At 46.1% G+C, this 20,217-nt stretch overlaps 1 protein-coding gene across 2 annotated transcripts in view; it reads left to right on the forward strand.

Moving 5' to 3' along the window:
- The window catches only part of CFAP44 (cilia and flagella associated protein 44), a 31,699-nt gene extending 12,587 nt beyond the window's left edge, over positions 1 to 19,112 (forward strand). For both annotated transcript variants that reach the window (XM_075197431.1, XM_075197432.1), the window contains exons 16-36: positions 140 to 250; positions 775 to 927; positions 1,573 to 1,800; positions 1,881 to 2,023; positions 3,270 to 3,549; positions 3,666 to 3,721; positions 4,917 to 5,079; positions 5,382 to 5,512; positions 6,975 to 7,168; positions 7,481 to 7,655; positions 8,717 to 8,894; positions 9,242 to 9,736; positions 10,431 to 10,634; positions 10,716 to 10,911; positions 11,470 to 11,580; positions 11,833 to 11,963; positions 12,837 to 12,953; positions 15,490 to 15,691; positions 15,825 to 15,985; positions 17,170 to 17,304; positions 18,806 to 19,112. In XM_075197431.1, coding sequence (XP_075053532.1) covers positions 140 to 250; positions 775 to 927; positions 1,573 to 1,800; positions 1,881 to 2,023; positions 3,270 to 3,549; positions 3,666 to 3,721; positions 4,917 to 5,079; positions 5,382 to 5,512; positions 6,975 to 7,168; positions 7,481 to 7,655; positions 8,717 to 8,894; positions 9,242 to 9,736; positions 10,431 to 10,634; positions 10,716 to 10,911; positions 11,470 to 11,580; positions 11,833 to 11,963; positions 12,837 to 12,953; positions 15,490 to 15,691; positions 15,825 to 15,985; positions 17,170 to 17,304; positions 18,806 to 18,994 — 3,753 coding nt within the window. In that variant the 3' untranslated portion in view covers positions 18,995 to 19,112. The remainder of the gene's footprint in view (positions 1 to 139; positions 251 to 774; positions 928 to 1,572; positions 1,801 to 1,880; positions 2,024 to 3,269; positions 3,550 to 3,665; positions 3,722 to 4,916; positions 5,080 to 5,381; positions 5,513 to 6,974; positions 7,169 to 7,480; positions 7,656 to 8,716; positions 8,895 to 9,241; positions 9,737 to 10,430; positions 10,635 to 10,715; positions 10,912 to 11,469; positions 11,581 to 11,832; positions 11,964 to 12,836; positions 12,954 to 15,489; positions 15,692 to 15,824; positions 15,986 to 17,169; positions 17,305 to 18,805) is intronic.
- The last annotated feature ends 1,105 nt before the right edge of the window (positions 19,113 to 20,217 follow it).

A 20,217-nucleotide genomic window follows, 5' to 3' on the forward strand; every position in this document is an offset into this window, starting at 1 on the left:
TTTTACACTTTATACTTCAGAATTGTAGATGTACATAAAATATATACGTTTATATGGTATCGCTTAATCTGCATTTTCCTCTAATCTGAATGATCTTATCAGGATGTGACTCGGATTCATCCCTTTGTATCCCCCACAGAGCACGGACAAGACCGTCTTCTTCTTCGCTGTTGGGGACACGTATAAGCCCATTGGTTTTGTGCGTTTGCCAGGAGCGGTCAGGGAACTGCACTGGTCCCCGCCCTCACACGTGAGTCATAGCGTTCTAGATTTATCCGGGTTAATCACCGGTCTGCTCTCACTGCCGAATAAGGTTCTAAAGGGGGTAAACCTGCGCCTGGACAAACCATGTTATGATGTAAGGGGGGCAAATGCAATTTTTCTTTACATACATGGAAATATTGGGCAGCTCTGTTTTTTGCACTTAGAGTTGAGCTAGGACATGCACCCTCCCAACTCTAAATCTGTCTGCACACTTAAAATGTGCCCCCCCCCCCCCCTGTAGTGCAACGTGGTTTGTCCCGGTGCGAAATTGCACGTTCTAGCCGGATCACTCCTAACTCTACACAATATCCATAGTTTGTGTCGGCTGCTTGTATCCCCTGGTATAGTCCTATAGAGACATTCTCATCGCTGCTTCATGTGTAGATGTGTTGGGTGTGTAGATATACCGGGTGTGTGTCAGTACACTGTAACGTTGTATGTAACACTATGTAATACAGAACGGTAGCTGTACACAATATGCTGTTATGTTCTCCTGTCCCATCTATGCAGGAGGAGAACATGCTGCTGGCTCTGTGTGAGAACGGATTCGCCGTCCAGATCCCATATCCTGCCGCTGAGCGAGCGGATCCTGTTTCCACCTATGAAATCTCTAATCTTCCCCTCCGATACTTCCGATTCAGCAGCATCAAGTCAAAGATTGAGGTAAACGCAGCTAGAGCCTCATCTTCCCTGTATGTATAAGATCCACACAACTAAGGGGATTCCAACAGACGCACATTAAAGAGGTCCTCTGCCTAAAACTAGTTATGTATCCCACAGGATAAGTACGCCTGACAGTTAGTGAGAGAGATGCTTTGCTGGAAGCTATAGGACATTAAGCTGAACTCAAATAAGCTTTTGGGCGTATAGATCTTGGTAACAGAGAATAGGAGGGAGAGGTTGGGAGTTGTACTCCTGTAACTGCTACGATGAGAGGAGGTGCGTCTTCCCAGATCTTCATTATTTTGGGGCAGCTCCCTCAGATGTTGGGCAGAGTGTCTTCCTACCCACAGGTTGGAGTCATTACGGAAGATTCCATACAGTCACATTGGGGCCAACTACACTAAGAATTAACGATGAACCATCTGTGGACAGTTAGATAGTAGAACTCAGCAGATACCTCCGTAGGTCAGTGTTAGCACCAGCTCTTCTCTTCAGTTCTGGTGCACAGCCTGGAGAATAGTCCATCCATGACTAAAGGAGCCGGCCATGAAACTGTAGTTGAAATGTCATTTTTGTCCACTTGTTCATCAGGACGAGTACTAAACACTCCCACCAAGAAGGTAACGTATTGTGTGTGTATTACAGAGAGAGGAGCGGCTCGCCTGCATACAGAAGAAGCGGGAGCAGAAGCAGAAGGAGCGAGAAGCCTGGATACAGCAACAGAAGGAGCGAGGAGTGGAGCTGACAGAGGAAGACTTGGAGCCCATCCTGGATGAAGAAGAGGACAAACTGCCAGAGCTTTATATTCCTAAAGAACCCAGTCCTGTCCTCTGCGGCTTCCACTCCACTCCCGGGAAGTTCTGGCTGTCCTTGGTGCGTCTCACATTAGTCCGGGACTAGAAACAAGTTTTCTACACATAGCTTGTTTTACCGTTCTCTCCTTTCCCCCGTAGGATGGGTACGACTCGGGGTTCCTCTACCTCTGTGAGTTTACAGACAGCGAACCTGGAGATCCTTCTATGAGGAGGGATGAACCATTGAGGGCTCTGCCCATGGAAAACACGAGCACCAACCCAATCCACCGGATGCACTTCAGGTAGAGATCGGTTCGGGGTGTCCGGGAAACAATTCTGTTGTGCAGCTGTGTAACATACTGAGCCGGTTGTAGCCGACACCATCTAAACACTGTGGATTGTAGAACGTTATCGTATTACATCTGGAGAAAGGGGGAGAGACGAGTGAGGTCCGTACAGAGAAGTGTTATGGGAGAAAAATGTGCGATAGAAACCGCCAGAAACGATTGTATAATATACAGTATGTGGTGACTGGTGGGCGCACTGACTAGTTCAATATACTGTACAATGGACAGAATAATATAAGCTCAACAATGAGGATTCTCACTGCCACAGTGTTTCGGGGTAATTATCTCTGCCCCATCCTGAGTAAGGGGTATTGTCGCTGTCCTCTCCTGAGTGGGGGGTATTGTCACTGTCCTCTCCTGAGTGGGGGGTATTGTCGCTGTCCTCTCCTGAGTGGGGGGTATTGTCGCTGTCCTCTCCTGAGTGGGGGGTATTGTCGCTGTCCTCTCCTGAGTGGGGGGTATTGTTGTTGTCCTCTCCTGAGTGGGGGGTATTGTCGCTGTCCCGTCCTGAGTGGGGGGTATTGTCGCTGTCCCTTCCTGAGTGGGGGGGTATTGTCGCTGTCCCTTCCTGAGTGGGGGGTATTGTCGCTGTCCTGTCCTGAGGGGGGGTATTGTCGCTGTCCTGTCCTGAGGGGGGGTATTGTCGCTGTCCCTTCCTGAGTGGGGGGTATTGTCGCTGTCCTCTCCTGAGTGGGGGGTATTGTCGCTGTCCTGTCCTGAGGGGGGGTATTGTCGCTGTCCTCTCCTGAGTGGGGGGTATTGTCGCTGTCCTCTCCTGAGTGGGGGGTATTGTCGCTGTCCTCTCCTGAGTGGGGGGTATTGTCGCTGTCCTGTCCTGAGGGGGGGGTATTGTCGCTGTCCTCTCCTGAGTGGGGGGTATTGTCGCTGTCCTGTCCTGAGGGGGGGGTATTGTCGCTGTCCTCTCCTGAGTGGGGGTATTGTCCCTGTCCTCTCCTGAGTGGGGGGTATTGTCACTGTCCTCTCCTGAGTGGGGGGTATTGTCGTTGTCCCGTACTGAGTGGGGGGGTATTGTTGTTGTCCCCTCCTGAGTGGGGGGTATTGACGCTGTCCCGTCCTGAGTAGGGGGTATAGTCGCTCTCCCATCCTAAGTATGGGGTATTGCTGCTTTCCTATCATATTAATGACAGTGGTCTTCTACTAATGGTTTATGATTGATGTGGGTCTTCCTTTCCCTCCGTAGCTCCAACAAGCAGCTACTGTTCTGTGGAATGCAGGACGGGGCCGTTCGGGTCTATCCCCTCCAGCCCAATGATCCTTCACTGACCACCATGAGCAATTACTGGTCCCTTGGGATCCATGATAACCAGTACGGCACCATCCAAGCCGTCAGCTCCAGCTACGACAACCAGTTCCTGGTGACTTGCGGAGCCGATGGCAATATATTCACCTTCAGCATCCTCTCCATGGAGGACATTGAGCGGAACCTGAGCTTCAAGAAAGCAAAAGTGCCGTCCCCCAGGGTAGGTGTCCAGCTACCTACCCCCACCCTATGTGGATTGTCCCCTCCCCTGAGTCCTGTAACACTAGTTCCTATACAGAGGCTGCGATACCGTAACACACATTATCTGTACTACAGATTAGTCTGGAGAGAGAGAAACCTGCGGAGGATATTGAGGATCCCAACGCTTACAGGTAAATCTATTGTACTGTGTTATATTCCACTACTGGCTGTGGCACATTGCGGAGTGACAGAGAACTGACTATAAAACTGGACTTTATTAATATTAGGAAATAACAGTTACAATGTAAAGCATTGGTAATACTAATTAGACCAGCTCTAGAGAGGCTCTGATTTGTGTGAAATAACTCTGCATAGGCTTTGTACTGGACCTCACGGCAGTGAACGCAATTGCATACGATCCACGTCTGAACACACACGACTGCCTAATACTTGAACGGGGGAGGGATGGGGGTGACTAACATAGACCACGTACATTAAGTATGTGCCCAGGCTGTGCCAACGCAGACGCAGCCAATTCAAGTGTTGGGATTCTCCGTGATTTTTAACCGTATCATTTGCTCCAGCTACAGGGCCGGTGTAAGTGCCGACTGATAGTGATGACTACACGTATGTGTGCCACAGAACATGTGTATGCAAGGAAGGTAGACCATAACACGCATTGTATGTACAGGACTCATCTTGCTTTATGTATTTAATGTGGAAGAAAAGTTATAAACATTTATTTTTTATTAATGATTATACTGTGTAGAGTTGTTCATTTATTTTATAGCAGAATTCTTTGTGTATGTTCCGATGAGACCTTATATTGTGTGTATCCTGCGCTCTGCTCAGTCTGTCTAAATACGGCCATTACTGTGCAGGCAGAGCGCACTTACACCCAGACTCAAATAAAGACGTATATATTGTGCTCTTATTATCGTGCAGGTTGCGTCTGTACATGAATCGGGCCCTTAGTGTTTGCTGAGTATGTCAGTATATGGCCTGTTATCCAGACCACTTTCCATTTATGTATTGGAGTACGGAGGACTGAGATCTGTGATTGGGTACAGGAATAGGGGTCGGGGAGTGATGACTTGTATTGAGGAGTGGGGTTAGGGATTGTGTCGAGGGCTGTGGACTGCAGTTAGGAAGTAAGGGCTGGGGTTGGGATTAGGGATTGGTGTTACAATGTGCAAATGAATGTTTCCTAACAAAGCTGGAGCCCAAATGTTGCCGCGTAAGTGATAGATGTGAATGTTGTAGCACATCCACCTGATGTAGTCCTTGTGGTCTGGGGTAGGACACTCTCTAGTATTACATGACTATTAGTAACCAGGGGGAATGGATCTGATGTACCAGGGTGATGAACTATCTGCTTCTCTTCAGCATAGAGATCGCCAAGCAGAAGCGGCAGCACGACCTGCTCCTGAGACGAGCCGAGGAGAAGAAGGCCAGCAAGAGGCAGGAGCTGGCGCTGTTGAGAAACGAGTTCCGGCTTATCTTGAAGAAGAATACGGAGCTGCCCACTCACATGCAGCTGGGCCGAGTGGTACGTACCCTAGAGCCAGTCTGAGATCTGACCCAATCTGAGGACAGTTCTGGCCTCTTCTTATGAGGATCTCTACTTCTACCATTATATATAATATCAGTGCAATCTGAACTCAGTAGTCATGGTTGTTGGACCAATGGACATGGCCGATTCTGTCTGTCAGTCTGTATGTACACACTGATATTATATCATTCATATGGGAGCGGATGGCAGAAGTCCCGTCCAGTCTTACGATGACACACAGACAGGGAGAGACACATATAATGTCATGTAGGGTTATTGGAATAATCTTCTTGTTCCAGGAGTTTGAGATGGATCACAGGATCCGGGAAGAGTTGGAGCGTCAGACGTCGGAGAGGGTCCGCACCGTGGTGAAGGAGCTGGCGTGGGAGCAGGAGAAACACAACATAGGACTGAAGAAGCTGCAGGCTCGGTGAGTCATTATACATTGTAATAAACCTGAAGTATATTTGGGTCTGATACGTATTAGTGGATGTTATCAGTAGTTATTTTATATAAAGCAACTTAGTTAGGATAATGGCTCTTTCATTCCAGCATTATTATCTGATAGACTGGGTTTGTTTCATACTTTGGGCAGGTCGGGGTGTAATTAGCCCTGGACCTCAATAAATCTTAATTGTTCATGTTATGGCCGAGGTTGTCTCCTGCTTGGTTCATTTTCCACCAACCTCCCCTCCCTGTTCTTATACTGTCACCATTGTGCTTCCCCCCCCTCCTCGGGCTTCTGACCTTCTCTGTATATTGGAAATCTTGCACATCAGCCTTTATAGGCTTAGTACCAAGAAGCCGGCAAATTAATATTTAGTAAATGACCTTGTAAGGCTGGGTACACACTACAGGGTTTTCAACTGATTATTGGGCCAATCGCACGATAAATGACCATTTGGCCCAATATCACATTACTGTGTACACAGCACCGATGAACGATTATCATTCCAAAGCTCATCGTATCGTTTCATTTGATTTTTAAACCGGACTAAAAATCTCAGTAAACGATGGAACAATCGCTCCAATCCTGCAGTGTGTACGCGCTCAGGAGCGGCAGTGTCCATAGATCTCTATGCAGTGTGTACGTACTCAGGACCGGCAGTGTCCATAGATCTCTATGCAGTGTGTATGTACTCAGGACCGGCAGTGTCCATAGATCTCTATGCAGTGTGTATGTACTCAGGACCGGCAGTGTCCATAGATCTCTATGCAGTGTGTACGTACTCAGGACCGGCAGTGTCCATAGATCTCTATGCAGTGTGTACGCTCTCAGGACCGGCAGTGTCCATAGATCTCTATGCAGTGTGTACGCGCTCAGGAGTGGCAGTGTCCATAGATCTCTATGGAGGGTGCAGAGTCATAATCTTTTTAGTCGATGGTTATGACAGATGAAGAGCACAGATCTGATGGTAAATCATGTAACACGTGTATAGTGTGTACACATGAACCGGCTGCTGATCGGGACTTTTTTTTTCAGTCGTTAGTAAAATCATTAAAGATATTGCATCTGTAGCATGTACTCAGCCACAGTTAAAACATAGAAAAGTGCCAGGTGTAATTCCAACCGCCCAATGTCCCCCGGCGCTCATGAATAATTTAAGCCGTAAAGTGTTGTAGGAGAAAGCTGAAAGTTTGATGAAAGGATGGTTGGTAGAAGGTTGGATGGCGCCTCTTCAGATTCCCTCCTTACCGCACATCTAATCTGCAGAGACTTCCTGGGGAGCGGAGAATAGTTGAAGTCTTTAAAATGCACGGGAACATCCAGTTTTACTGGTGCAAAAGTAAAATTATTTGCAGTGTGCATCTAATGAGGTCTGCACATTATATTGTACACCTATGTACCCCTGATTCATGCATGTACATGTGGCGGTATCTCCCTGACACAGGTTCCGGGATAACGTAGAATACGATACGGTGACAGTCCGCGCCATCAGCACCGAGCACCAGGTGACGACATACAGACTCCTGTATCTCTCGGAGAAGTACTACAAGGTGAAGGGGATGATTGGCAAGAGGAGAACCACCCGCTATGATCTGCTCCTGAAAGGGGCAGAGATGGCTAAAGAAACCCACGACTCAGGTGAGGATGATCTGATCTCTGGGGTACGTGATCCACGCTCAGATAAGGCACCGTTAGGGGATTACAGGGGAAGAGCCACACTCAGCAAGGACACAGAGGAGGAGGTTATAGGGGAGATCCGCACTATCGCTAGAGCCCATGGAGGGGTCACAGGGATTATCTGAAGTTACCTCGGGACCCATTGAAGGGCTCTAGTCTCTGTTTCCAATAAGTAAAAGAGGTTTTTCCTCTGTAGAACAATCATGGACATGTTGCAGATCCTCTAACACGGCCTCTGCTTGTGTCTCTTACATGTGTTCCGTAACGTTACAGCCGCGGCTATAGGCGCAGAGAATGAGCAGAGCGATGGGATCCAGGACCAGAAGCAGAAGCAGCAGTGGGTCGGAAGGCGCACCGAGGGGCGCGCGGAGAGAATCCGGAAGATCCTTGAGAAGACTGAGAAGATAAAATCCAAAATCTTACAGAGGAAGAAGGAGTGGGATGAGCTGTGAGTTTCCCCCGTGGCGGGTGTTGTGCTACTAGGAGCATTGTATACACTACTCCTCGATCACTGCACTGACACTACTAGACTCACTGCATACACTGCTTCCTGTTCACTGCACTGACACTACTAGAGTCACTGCATACACTACTCCCCGATCACTGCACTGACACTACTAGAGTCACTGCATACACTACTCCCTGTTCACTGCACTGACACTACTAGACTCACTGCATACACTGCTTCCTGTTCACTGCACTGACACTACTAGAGTCACTGCATACACTGCTCCCCGATCACTGCACTGACACTACTAGAGTCACTGCATACACTACTCCCTGTTCACTGCACTGACACTACTAGAGTCACTGCATACACTGCTCCCCGATCACTGCACTGACACTTCTAGAGTCACTGCATACACTGCTCCCCGATCACTGCACTGACACTACTAGAGTCACTGCATACACTGCTCCCCGATCACTGCACTGACACTACTAGAGTCACTGCATACACTGCTTCCTGTTCACTGCACTGACACTACTAGAGTCACTGCATACACTGCTCCCCGATCACTGCACTGACACTACTAGAGTCACTGCATACACTACTCCCTGTTCACTGCACTGACACTACTAGAGTCACTGCATACACTGCTCCCCGATCACTGCACTGACACTACTAGAGTCACTGCATACACTACTCCCTGTTCACTGCACTGACACTACTAGAGTCACTGCATACACTGCTCCCCGATCACTGCACTGACACTACTAGACTCACTGCATACACTGCTTCCTGTTCACTGCACTGACACTACTAGAGTCACTGCATACACTGCTCCCTGTTCACTGCACTGACACTACTAGACTCACTGCATACACTGATTTCACTGCATGGACACTGCATGCACTGCTTCCACTTTCACTGCACACAGCTGGAGTCACTGCATACCCTACAATAAAGATGTCCTTATTTGAGAATGACACATTTGATAATTACGGTTACACATATACATCTGTATAAATCGATGTCACCTGAGTAACTTCCTGGCTTCTTGTTCCCAGCTACAAAACTAAGCCCAGTGAGGATTATGAGGACCCAGAGGATGTTTTGGCTATTAAAAATGCCAAAGAGAACATGGGAGACTTCAAACTGAAGACAGCGGAGGATTACACTGTACCCGAGCAACTGCGTATAAACGCTGAAAGGAAGCGGAATGAACTGGCAGCGCTAGAAAGCATGGTGTGCACCGGATGTTTGTATATAACATAACTATACATGGCTGGTGACCTCTCTACACAGCGGGGGGTATATAGGGATATACTATAACCAGATCAGCAGGGGTTATAACTAGGACAGCGGGGGTATATACTATAACCAGATCAGCGGGGGTATATACTGTAACCAGATCAGCGGGGGTATATACAGTATCCAGATCAGCGCAGTATACACTATAACCAGAACAGCGGGGGTATATACTGTATTCAGATCCTTGTCCTCTGTATACTCTAGAACAGAGATGGATACAGGGTGCGATCCTGTTGTAGAACTGATCTCTATATAACCTACATCTGTGTTTCCTTGTACAGATACATGAGCAGAAGTCGGCCATGAACCGCTCAATCCTGGCACTTCGAGACCTCAAGGTGGAAACCATAGAGAAGATGCAGAGTTTGGTGCGAGAAGTGAGAGACATCCAGCAGGCTCTGGACCCTTCCAAACACCTCCCCGTCCCGAAGGTCCCTTCCATGCACCCAGACGAGACACCAGAGAAGAAGTTCCAGTACAACAACGAGACGCTCCGGAGGTTCCAGTTGGAGCAGGAACGCCGAGCCCGGGCTCCGCAGGCAGCTGAGGGAGGAGGGTTTGGCGAGTTTGGTGGTTTCGGAGGAAAACAGCAAGGTACAGTGAGCCAAACAGAGTCACTTTCCAGACCGTCCACCACCACCACTGTCAGGTCTTATCGTGCCGTGTCTCCCAGAAGACGCCAGATACAAGACACAGAGCTGTCCGACATGGAAAAAGAGGCCATACAGATAGAAGAAATCAGGACTTTGTACACACAGGAGACCCTCGTAAATCAGGTGATAGAGAGGGGTGTCTTTTATTTACATTTTCCATTGGTGCACTACAGGGTCCAGCGGCCCTGGGTGTCAAGGCATGCTGGCACTTGTGGTTCCCCAAGTGCCTTCCTATACCATTTATTACACCACATCTACCACTCAGGCTTGTAGGAAGAGCCCTGGTGCTGTGAGGATGGGGCTGGGTACCACTTGGGAGGGGGCTCGCATTTTTTCTGTGGACCCCAATTCCCTAGGGAGTCCAGCACCAAGCTGACCAGCCTGGGTCTGGTTGGTATCACGGCAGGGGAACCCCCGCTGCAAGTTCACCTGCTATAGTGCCACCAGCCCCATTGGCTAAGCCTAGTGCTGGTTTAAGGAGAATCTGGTGGGGGGGATCACGCTGTTTGTCCCCCCGATTTTTTCCTCCGACCAGCACTAGGCTGGCAGCACTAGGGTTAATATGGCTGGGGAGGTTTTTTTGTTAACATTTATTTATTTTGAACACTTTATTGCTTTATTTATTAAGCTAAGAGTTAATATATGTCTGTCTCGCAAGCCCTGCTTAGACTTGTAGTTCTACAACAGCTAGAGGGACACACGTTGCCTATCTCTATCGCCCTTATGTTAAACAGCTCTCGTTGACATAGTCAAATTTGAATGAATGAAACTTGTTCAGTAAATGACATTGTTCCCGTCCTCTCTTCTCCTACTTCAGATTAACCAGCTGGTGACTGAATTCGATGCTGAACTCCGCCTTCTGCGACACAAGAAGCTGCGGTTGGACGTGCAGATGAAGATGGCCGACCTGCGGCACATTACTCTCTTTGAGGAGATGCTGCTGCTGAAGGAATTCGAGAAGCGCGAGGACAACCTGCAGGAGAAAGTCAGCGACCGGGTCTCTGAGCTGCAGGAAATTAAGGTGCCCAAATAATCCCGTCCTGAGAGGGAGAGTGTCCCCCAGATCCCAGCGCATGTAGCCATGACCGTATGTCTCTTGTAGAACAAGTCCGAGGACTACCTGCAGCAGCTGGAGACCAAGAAGAAGGATATCGGGAAGCTGCAGGAGAAGGAGAAGTCCTTACACTCAACCTTCCAGACCTCGCTGGGCGATAACAACAAGTTTGCCACATTTCTCACCAAAGTCTTCAAGAAGAAGATGAAGCGTAGTAAGAAGAAGGAGGTGCTCGGAGAGGAAGGTGCGTGCCCGATATCTGCCACCCGCCGGCAAACTCTGTACGCTTTCTCCTTAGTGATTTATTAAACTACTACTTAATCAGAGAATTATGGTACTTTTAGAGAGATCGCTAATACATAGTTTCTTATAAATCAATACAACTTGTAACTAATGTGGAAATGGCCAATATATCCGATCATCATTCCTACCAGATCTATTAGTCCAGTCTAAACCAAAATTAACTTTATCTCAAGTCCTAACCTGAGTACCCGGCTGTTACCAGATCTTCCCACCAGGTCCCCTAGAAAAAGAACATCACAATTTAATCTGCAGCGCTCAAAGTCCTTTAAAAAAAGTTCTCAGCAATCCTATATAGATACAAGGCGTTTACACTTAGATCTAGATTATGGTAAACTCTGCGGAGTGACTGCACATGTCACCGATACGGCACATCTTCTGTGGCAACAATCCGTGAGCCAACGTCCACTGACTGTAGGTTGTCAATCCATCGAGATAGAGGCGCGTCTACAGTGGCCTTGGTTCTGTTACGACAGGTGCTAATGGACAGTTTGATTTCCAGAGGAAGATGAGGACAGCGATGAAGATTCGGACGAGGAGTCTACGTATGAAAGCGATGAGGAGGAATCGGAGTCGGAAGAGGGAGCTTTTGATGACTCTGTTTGCCCAGACAGTGAGTATTGTGTAACTGCTCAATACGGGAATCCTGAGTTTCTGTCTGTCAGTGGAGGGTAACGTAACATACTCTGCCGCATATCACCCCCATGACAGACGCTACATTGTATATTTAAAAGTTTCAGGAACTTAATTTGAAAGAGAATGTTGTTATAGAGGGGGAAGATTTTTCCCCTGTGCACACCGGAATTACATCAGGTATTAGAGGTCAGCCATATATATATTGTCAGCATCCGTATGTCCCCTCCAGACTGCGACCCTGAGCTATTCGACAACACCCTACAACTGCGGGAAAAGCGTCTGGATATCGAGGAGGCTCTGACCGAAGAGAAGAAGATTGTGGATAATCTGAAGAAGGAGTATGATACATTGGCCAAGAAGGTAATTCACCAAAGGTGGAGTTAAACTCAAACTATGGAAAGGCTGATCTTTAAACCACGTGGCGGTCATTTACTTCTGGCCCAGGATACGCACCACAAATAGCTTTATTTCCGCAGTAATGACCTTATCTGGAGCGCTCGGTGCACCTCAAGGTGCTCTTTGTAGACAGTAACACAATACAAACAAAGGGTGCGACAGAGGAGGAGAAGTATAATTGTCACATCCTCTGACCGCTATAACCAGCCCTTTACTTACATACAAGTTTCTCCTAAGACTCTGCTCAGTTTAGCCTAATATGTGGTTTATATTTATTGTGAGAATCAGGGGCAGCAGTTTTGCTATTGTATGAAACTTTCTTTTACATTGGACAAAGTTCCCCTAGAAAAGTTTCTCTCTGAAGTGCTTCTGGAAGGAGCAAGATGTGACCCTGTAACGTACAGGATGGGATCAGCTCAGAGTGGAAATGTCTGAGCATGAAGCACCCGACAATACCCCATCTACACCCCTTTATACTGGTTTATGTCGCTTTGTAGTACTCCACAAAATTAGGCGCACTAAGTAGCTTGTAAAATCAAGATAATAGGGATGGATGGGTGCACATAATGTACATGATACAATGACTTTGTGTAGCTGCTCAATCACAGGACACTACAGAAGTGGAAGGTGATCAATCACTTTATAGAATCACCGCAGGTGCTTGAACGGGTGGGGTCATCCTGAAAGGAACAAACAGAGAGAACAATCCCCCAGCACATAATCACAGGACACTCCTGACTCCCTTATCACACCCTGAACGAATGTCCCTGATGCGACTTTGTATTATTCAGTAATTCACTTGGTCCTGATTCCAGATGGGTTTTTTGTTGTCGATAGATTAAGATTGTGGAAATGAACCTGAAGACGGCGGAGGAGGAGCTGGAAGCTTTCCAGAGGGAGAAGCAGAAGAAGCTGAATGAACTTCATGTGGTGGTTCCTCTAAAGCTGCACCAGGTACAGTACTGGACCCTACTAGATCTCCATCATATAACTGCAGGACACTACTAGATCTCCATCATATAACTGCAGGACACTACTAGATCTCCATCATATAACTGCAGGACACTACTAGATCTCCATCATATAACTGCAGGACACTACTAGATCTCCATCATATAACTGCAGGACACTACTAGATCTCCATCATATAACTGCAGGACACTACTAGATCTCCATCATATAACTGCAGGATACTACTAGATCTCCATCATATAACTGCAGGACACTACTAGATCTCCATCATATAACTGCAGGACACTACTAGATCTCCATCATATAACTGCAGGACACTACTAGATCTCCATCATATAACTGCAGGATACTACTAGATCTCCATCATATAACTGCAGGACACTACTAGATCTCACTACTAGATCTCCATCATATAACTGCAGGACACTACTAGATCTCCATCATATAACTGCAGGACACTACTAGATCTCCATCATATAACTGCAGGACACTACTAGATCTCCATCATATAACTGCAGGACACTACTAGATCTCCATCATATAACTGCAGGACACTACTAGATCTCCATCATATAACTGCAGGACACTACTAGATCTCCATCATATAACTGCAGGACACTACTAGATCTCCATCATATAACAGCAGGACACTACTAGATCTCCATCATATAACTGCAGGACACTACTAGATCTCCATCATATAACTGCAGGACACTACTAGATCTCCATCATATAACTGCAGGACACTACTAGATCTCCATCATATAACTGCAGGACACTACTAGATCTCCATCATATAACTGCAGGACACTACTAGATCTCCATCATATAACTGCAGGGCACTACTAGATCTCCATCATATAACTGCAGGACACTACTAGATCTTCATCATATAACTGCAGGACACTACTAGACTCCATCATATAACTGCAGGACACTACTAGATCTCCATCATATAACTGCAGGACACTACTAGATCTCCATCATATAACTGCAGGCCCCTGGAGAATCCTAGTACTGACACCATCTGTTGTAGTTCTTAATTAGGATTTAAAAGAGACAATAGCCTTTGTTGGATAACTGAATAGAGTTTGTTATGCACGTTCTGTCGCTATCCAATAACGATTGTCGAATCTCGATTTGTGTTTCCAACGCACAAATATTTATTCTCAAAAAGTAGCAGAATAATTCAAGCGAAATAATAATAAGTACAGCCGTTACTTATCGCAGACGCCCTGGATCCAGTGAACAGTCATTCAGTCCTGAAGTCTGTGGACAAGATGTCTGAACACTAGATGAAAAGCTCCTGCTTATATGCAAACAGAAATACAGTAAAACAATGCTGATGGTGTGGCTTGCTTCTATTGGTCCAGGCTTCAGGAAGGTCCAGGGGGTTGCAGATCATAGGCTGGTTCAATCTAAGGAATCCAAAGGTGGGGGTCATCTCTCCAGGGGATGAGCTCTGATCTTCCCGCCAAAACTCCAATTACAACCAGTCCATTAGCATTTTACAGTCAGCATCATATTAAAGGTTTATTCCCTAAGATCAATAACTAGAGTATGCAATGTGCGATCTCTTCGCCGAATGCACTGGACAGCTGCTGATGTAAAGGGGATTAATATGATATCAGACATGACACCTTTCCTTTAACCTGAACCATATGTATCACTAATCTGCATATAACTTATAATATTACACATAAACACTACTATATTTCGACATAAATAACTATGTGTTGCAACTACGATTAATGTGTACTATTTACAAATGTGTGTGTTGGTGCGAATGTATACAAAAGTGTAAAAACTGTTATTGCCACATGTTGCGGCTGGATACGCCCTTTCACGCTGTAGCGTGCTTTACGCATAATTTCAGACAAAGACAATCAAGTTTGCTCGATATTAATTGAGATGACTTTATCCAATTTGCTGACTTCGACAAGTTAAATTGCAAGTCCTCAGTGCCTCTTGGTCAGGTATCGTATACCATGGAGAAGATATTCAGTGCCTGTCAATGAACTGTATTCTGTTACCCAGTATAGGTTATTAATAATAATAATACAAATAATATTTGATGGAGGGGGGTACAGAGAACTGGCTGAAGATTTATAGCTGCCCTATCACCTAAATTTCTTTGTACCCCAGTTTGAATATATAATACAATACACTTCTGTTACTATATATTTGTTATCATTAACTTTATTGCACTGGTGGATATAGGAGCAGAAACCAACATAAAACAGAGCTGGTTAGAAGATAAGACATAACCAGATGTTGGTTTTGTGTGTGCAGCCGTCACCTACAGTGGAGGCAGCCATGTTTTAGTACACACTGATCATCACATCGGTGGCTCAGTTGTGTCACTGACGAGATAAGTTCTTAGTGAGTTAAATGGCCGCCTCCGTTACCTGTGTGCGATGGCCGCAGTGTAAACCTCTAAGAGTAGTAAACTGACTTTACTCCCAGCCATGTTCCCTCATCTGGACTCACAGTGAGCGTTATAATGTGCTCTGTGCAGGTGGATTACGTGATAAACGGAGAGATTCCCAGCGACTTGTCCCAGGCGCTTGTCTTCACCGACCAGTCCCTGGAGAGTCTGCAGCATCGGATCAGAGAGCTGCAGCTGGAGAAGGTGGAGAAGAGAGAATTGTACAAGAACGCGAGAGAGCAGCACAAGCAGCTCATCCGGGAGAGGAAGGAGATGGAGACCAAAATCCAGAGTGAGTACCCGGGGGACTGGACAACCAGGTCCACACGTCAGATGGAAGAATGTTTGCGGTGGACGAGGGCATTAGGAGGGGGAGATGACTCTGTCTTACGTACAGTTACATTATATTCACTATAAACGCCCAGGTCTGGAAGAGAAATGTCGGCAGCAGATGATGATGAAGTTTGGCCGTCTGGTGGATCTGGAATCTCTGCAGACCTTGTCGGTGAACACCACCTTGGAGGAGCTGAAGATGAGGTCCTCCGAGAGACAGGAAGAGATGGATTATGAGATTGTAAAATGGAAGGTTAGAATGAGAGAAAGGAACTTCTTAATGTTCGAATGACCTCAGGGTGTGTATGGAAGGGGGGGGTGTCCAATGGAAAAATGTGGTCAACACAACATGCACCACTCTTAAGGTGGACACAGACGTTAACTTTGGCTGTGTGGCCTGATCGTGGAAATGAAATCTGACCGCACACATGCGTGGTCAGATTGGACAGGTTGGATGATAGTGATCACTGACTGACGGTATATTTGTCCAGGGACCATTAAAATACACATAGCTTCCTGTCATTCCGAGACATCGTTGATGGTTGGTGCAATTATTTCAGGCACATCCATTGGTGATCCTCAAACTCAACGTGCATCATGTGACAGATAACCATGTCTGCCATCCCATGAGCCCAGTAGGAAGCAGCTGAGACGCTTCTGAAGAGCACTGAGGATGCTCAGTACAACCTCTTTATAACCCCATTCACCTACACGCTGTATTCAAAAATAAAACATATTTGTATGGAGTTATCCTGTAACACAGGAATTGCCATCACATGATTCCGAAACTCCTCCAGCGTCAATCTACCCCTAGGGGTAAATTTATTAAACCTTCCAAAAAGGAAAGTTGAGGTGTTGGCCATAGCAACCAATCTGATTGTACCTATCATTTATCTAGTACATTCTAGAACATAATAGCTAGAATTGGTTGCTATGGGCAACGCCTCCACTTTTCCTTTTAAGAAGGTTTGATAAATCTACTCCTACTGAATGTTTTTCTTGTGTCTTGGAGTGTGGGTTAGATGGAGATACAGAAAGACAGAGACACACAGAACGATATATATGGGCTTATTTAATAACATAGTGCAACCTGTAACAACCAATGGGATGTGTGCTTTCATTTTGTAATCTGACAGCAAGGATTTGATTCGCTGTTGTGGATAGCAGCAGATTTCTGCAGATTGCACCATGTTATGAGACATTCCCCAGAGTCATGTGATATAGTGACCTCAGACCATGGGCGTTATTACTAACTCGAGGGAAATACCAAGAGATCAGTAATAAGCTTCCATCGTCCATGTACAGGTGGGTGCTAGGACTTACTGACGCCTCCAGTGTTATATGAGTAGATTATCCCCGGTGTGTTGTGTTTATCTCCAGTCATTTTACATACGCTCTCCCACCTCTCTGTACTGTCCTCTTCTCTCCTCCCGCAAGGCCCAGGTGATGGACATGAAGCGGGGTCTGATGGAAGTGACCCAGGAGCAGACCAGGAGACTGGAGAGGATGAACCAGCTGCTGACCGAGAAGAAGACCATAGAGGCCAAACTTGACGCCCAGCAGACCGCTGTGGTACGTGTGTGTGTGGGATGTAACAATAGTGACGAGTAACGTGTTCATCTCCATGTGGCATCTACAGATACATCTACGGCTCATACCTGTAATGCGACTTATACACAGATAGAGGCTTATTGTGCACTGCAGACTTGTGTAACGGATATAACTGCGACCTGCGCTCGTACCATCTTCTACATACAGGGCTGCCATCAGAAACTGTGGGGCCCAGTACTAATTAATCTGGCAGGACCCCCCTCCCCATACATGTGCCCCCCTCCCTCTTCGCCATACATGCGCCCCCTATCTCTCATCACAGTACATTTCCCCCACTCCCTCATCATAGTAAATGTTCCCCTCCCCCCAAAGTAAATGGTCCCCTCTCCCCCCCAATCACAGTAAATGTCCCCCTCCCCCCCTCAACAGTTAATGTCCTCCTCCCCAACCCCCAATCACAGTTAATGTCCCCATCTCCCCCAATCAGTTAATGTCCCCCTCTCCCCCCAATCACAGTTAATATCCCCCTCTCCCCCCCAAACACAGTTAATGTCCCCCTCTTCCCCCCCCCCAAACACAGTTAATGTCCCTCTCTCCCCCCCCCCCCCAAACACAGTTAATGTCCCTCTTCCACAGTTAAGGTTCCCACTCTCCACCCCAGAGTTAAAGTCCTCTCTTTTCCCCCACAGTTAATGTCCCCTTCTCTCCCCCACCGTCACAGGGTGGGGGAGAGAGGTCTGTCCGGACCCCCTACTCTGTCTGGGCCCCTCACAGCAGTACTGGCCGTACCCCCCTGATGGTGGACCTGTCTGCATACATCATGGAGATAAACATAAAGGGAATCTTCCATCTTGGGATATAAAAACATGCAAATTCTGCGCCATTCAAAAGCAAGAACAAAACTGATGTATTCACTTGTTTTATTGTGCGCAGAATTTGGGTCATAAGACGTTTCCATGTGAAGCAACAGATTCGCCCATTACTCTCTGTGCAGAAAAGGGACAACTATTATTTACTTTATAAATCTGCCCAAATCTAGAAATTGTATCTGATGTCCAGGATGATTGGAGTGGTCCAAAGACGGACCTTTAATAACTCTCATTAGTAGTTGGGTAGATTACCACAAATGAACATTATCTGCTTGAAGAATACCAATCAGTTTTGGGGGATCGATAAGTAAAACATAAATATTACATTGAGGTGATCTGTAGGGTTCTCTGATGTCTGCCGGCAGGAGAGCATCCCCGGACCACTGAGGACATCGGGGTCTTACTCCTACCAAGGAGCCTCTGCTTCATACACTCAGCGTATTATCCATCAATAATGGATATATTAATGGATATATATCACATTATTTCCCACGATCAGATACACTCCTGAACACGATGTCGCTTTTTCATTGGTGTTAAAAGAAAGTTACCAAAAATGTGATTTTCTAATAGTTTCTTTATGTTTCCGGCAATGGGAGACCTCAGTCTCCAGACGCCACCGACTCTCATGTGTTTCCTTTGTCGGTCCTCAGGGTGAAGAGTTCCAGGGGCCTCGGAAAGCCGACTATCGGGAGAGACAGAAGCTGGTGCAGCTGGTTGAGAGGCAGCTGGAAGAGATTGAGAGTCTGAAAGAGGAAATTGGTCTCCTCAGCAAGAAAGGGGGAAGTATTCTGCCCCCCGCTCACCCACCTGCGCCCCACGGTACCGGTACCCTGGTCTGAGACAAGTCCTCTGTCCGGCCGGTGCTTCTCTGGTCATAAGCTGCAGGATCGCCTAGGTCCTTGCAGTACGAGTATGAGGGATAGCCCCCGTTACATGAGGCCGCAGGAATATGAATTGTACTTTTATCTATTAATAGTGCAAACAGGTGGTTGTGTGATCATTCATGTGGCCAATACGAGACCGGCCGATACACAGGACTGGGGACAATATATCGCTTTGCGGGTGAATATGTATTTATAGAAGCCGATCTGTCCAACAGATTATTTAAAGTACAATATTAAAAGAAAATTGTAACTTAAATATTACTTGTTCTTGTATGAAACATAACTTTATGAAGTTTACTGATATATTTAGAATAAATTTGCCAATATTACGTACGATATGACTGTGAGCTTCCAGCTGAACTGAGGGATATTTTGGGGGGATCTCCATCCTCTCATTGTCAGACCCTCATTGTCAGACCATATTTGCCTTCTTGGGTTTTAGCCCAAATTCCTCTGTATGACGACCGTGTGAACGTGTTAATGTACATATTAAAGGCGATGTAAACATTATTTTTTCTGAATTGCGAAAATTCTACTCTTACTAGGATATAGGTTATAAAACCTGCATTGTTTATAGCATTATATTGACAGATATAAGTCATAGCGTATTACAATGTGCATCCTTTCACAATACATGTGTTTATACATAGGTAATAGGAATCATCCTAACAAGCTTTACTCGGCTTCTTTCAAAACAGATTGGACTCTTTTTGAGCAGTGAAATAAAACAAATATCATTTAGACTAATTAGAGTAATTGTCACTTTTGTCAATAACTCACAAATTGGCCAAAGATAAGATAAGGCGGACGTTGTTTGATTTCCTCTGATCCCTGGAGGCAGAAGACAGGTTTTCAGTCTTAATTACAGCAGAATGTTATGTTCAGATTGATAAAAAAGGACACATTGATGTCACATTAAGCATAACTGACATGCCCTGCTTTATTATTTGAGCTTTTCGTCCTATATCAACACTTAATCATTGTTTAGGGACTGTGACTTTAGGTACGATAGAGAGGTAAGATATGCTACATTAAACTTTTTAACATTAATTTTTACTTTCATGATTCATGTATGAAAGTTTTCATTTTGAAAATCTTTTAAAAAGTTTACAAACCCGGCTTCTAAAACTGGATCGCATTATTTTGTCCAGGGAATTGCGCGATGCAGGAGACTTGTC

The sequence above is a fragment of the Mixophyes fleayi genome, chromosome 2 (assembly GCF_038048845.1).
Source record: "Mixophyes fleayi isolate aMixFle1 chromosome 2, aMixFle1.hap1, whole genome shotgun sequence".
Taxonomy (NCBI): Eukaryota; Metazoa; Chordata; class Amphibia; order Anura; family Limnodynastidae; genus Mixophyes; species Mixophyes fleayi.